Source organism: Apis dorsata, unplaced genomic scaffold (genome assembly GCF_000469605.1).
Source record: "Apis dorsata unplaced genomic scaffold, Apis dorsata 1.3 scaffold_346, whole genome shotgun sequence".
Classification (NCBI taxonomy): Eukaryota; Metazoa; Arthropoda; class Insecta; order Hymenoptera; family Apidae; genus Apis; species Apis dorsata.
The window spans coordinates 212,307-213,924 of NW_006263613.1; the positions used below are offsets into that span (position 1 = coordinate 212,307).

A 1,618-nucleotide genomic window follows, 5' to 3' on the forward strand; every position below is an offset into this window, starting at 1 on the left:
TTTTGGAAATAAATTTTCCAACTACTTACAATATTCAATTAATCATTTTCAAAAATGCTTTTAACTCTTTCAAAAATTAAAGATCTTTCTGTTTTATGAAAAATTTTTTGTTGTCAATTATCAAATTATTAAATTATTTAACAAAACCAAATTTATCTTAAGAAAAACATGTATCTTAACAAATACATTTTATTTAATTATTTAATAAATACTTATTATTAAATATTTATAAAATTTCAATATCATTCATCATAGAGTATGAAAAATATTAACATGAATATATATAACCAATTATAAATATTTAAATAAACAGAAATTTATTAAAAAACATAGCGTATATATAATTGTACATTATATATATTTAATTAATAACAAACATTTACATTTTTCAGATTTCGTGTTTTATGTCGATTGTTGGTCGATCAAAGATGGTTTGATAACGTAATACTTTTTTTTATCGGTCTCAATTGTATTACATTGGCAATGGAACGGCCAAATATACCACCTGATAGTGGAGAAAGACTTTTTTTATCAAGTGCGAATTATATTTTCACTGGGGTGTTTGCTGTTGAAATGTTTATCAAGGTGACATGAAAATTTGATAAATTTTTCAGAAATATTAAACGAAAATGACTTTCATTGAAAAGATTATAATTCATAGGTTGTTGCATCTGGTATGCTGTACGGTTCCGACGCTTATTTTACTTCAGGTTGGAATATTATGGATGGAGTTCTTGTAATCATTTCTATAATTGACTTATCAATGTCCTTATTGTCGTCGAGTAGTCCAAGAATATTTGGAATATTGAGGGTACGTTTCCTATTTTGTATAATTTTAACATAATATGAATTTTATAGTTTTTTGTTTTTTTTATCATAATATTATATAAAAAATATTTGCAAAGATAAATTCAATATTTTATTTTAATAGAATGAATAAATAAAAATTATATAAATTAGAATTTTAATGTTCTATTCTAATAAAATAAATGATTATAATATAGATTTATTTGTTACAATTACTTTTTAAATTCTTTTATTTTATTTTTTCTTTTAATTATACTTTTTAAAAACTATAATACGTCAAAGTGTCAATTTGTGCTTCTCGTTTTATCACTATACTCGTTCAAACCAAATTGAATTGAATTACTTTTAATACTTTGACAAATGAAATATTATTTGTTAAAAATTTTTTTTAAGAAATTTAGGGAATAATTAAAACAAAGATAATTTATTATCATTTGGATATTGAAATAAATTTTTTCATAAAACAAATATATTTTTATGTTGAATGATGTTTGAGGCACATCATATATATCTCAATTTTAAAATGATATGCCAGATACATCATACTTTACGTCGAAAAGTTAATAATCAATAAATAAATATATATATAAGTCAATAATTAACAACATTGCTTCTAATATTTAATATTATATTTATTAAATTATTATATTTATATATAATTTTTTATTATTAGGATTAATAAACGATTAATTAATATTAATATTTGTAACAAATTGTAAATAAATTACTTAAAATAATATTTAAAATAAAATTTAAGATATAATGAATGATATTTGTATCTTTATAAATATTTATAAATTGTAACTATTTT

The 1,618-nt window shown here is 19.4% G+C and overlaps 1 protein-coding gene across 1 annotated transcript in view; it reads left to right on the plus strand.

Moving 5' to 3' along the window:
* The window catches only part of LOC102677394 (voltage-dependent T-type calcium channel subunit alpha-1G), a 201,276-nt gene that overhangs the window by 188,624 nt on the left and 11,034 nt on the right, over nucleotides 1-1,618 (plus strand). Inside the window, 2 exon segments of the mRNA XM_031511741.1 lie at nucleotides 393-585; nucleotides 662-811. Of these exon segments, the coding sequence (XP_031367601.1) occupies nucleotides 393-585; nucleotides 662-811 (343 nt within the window).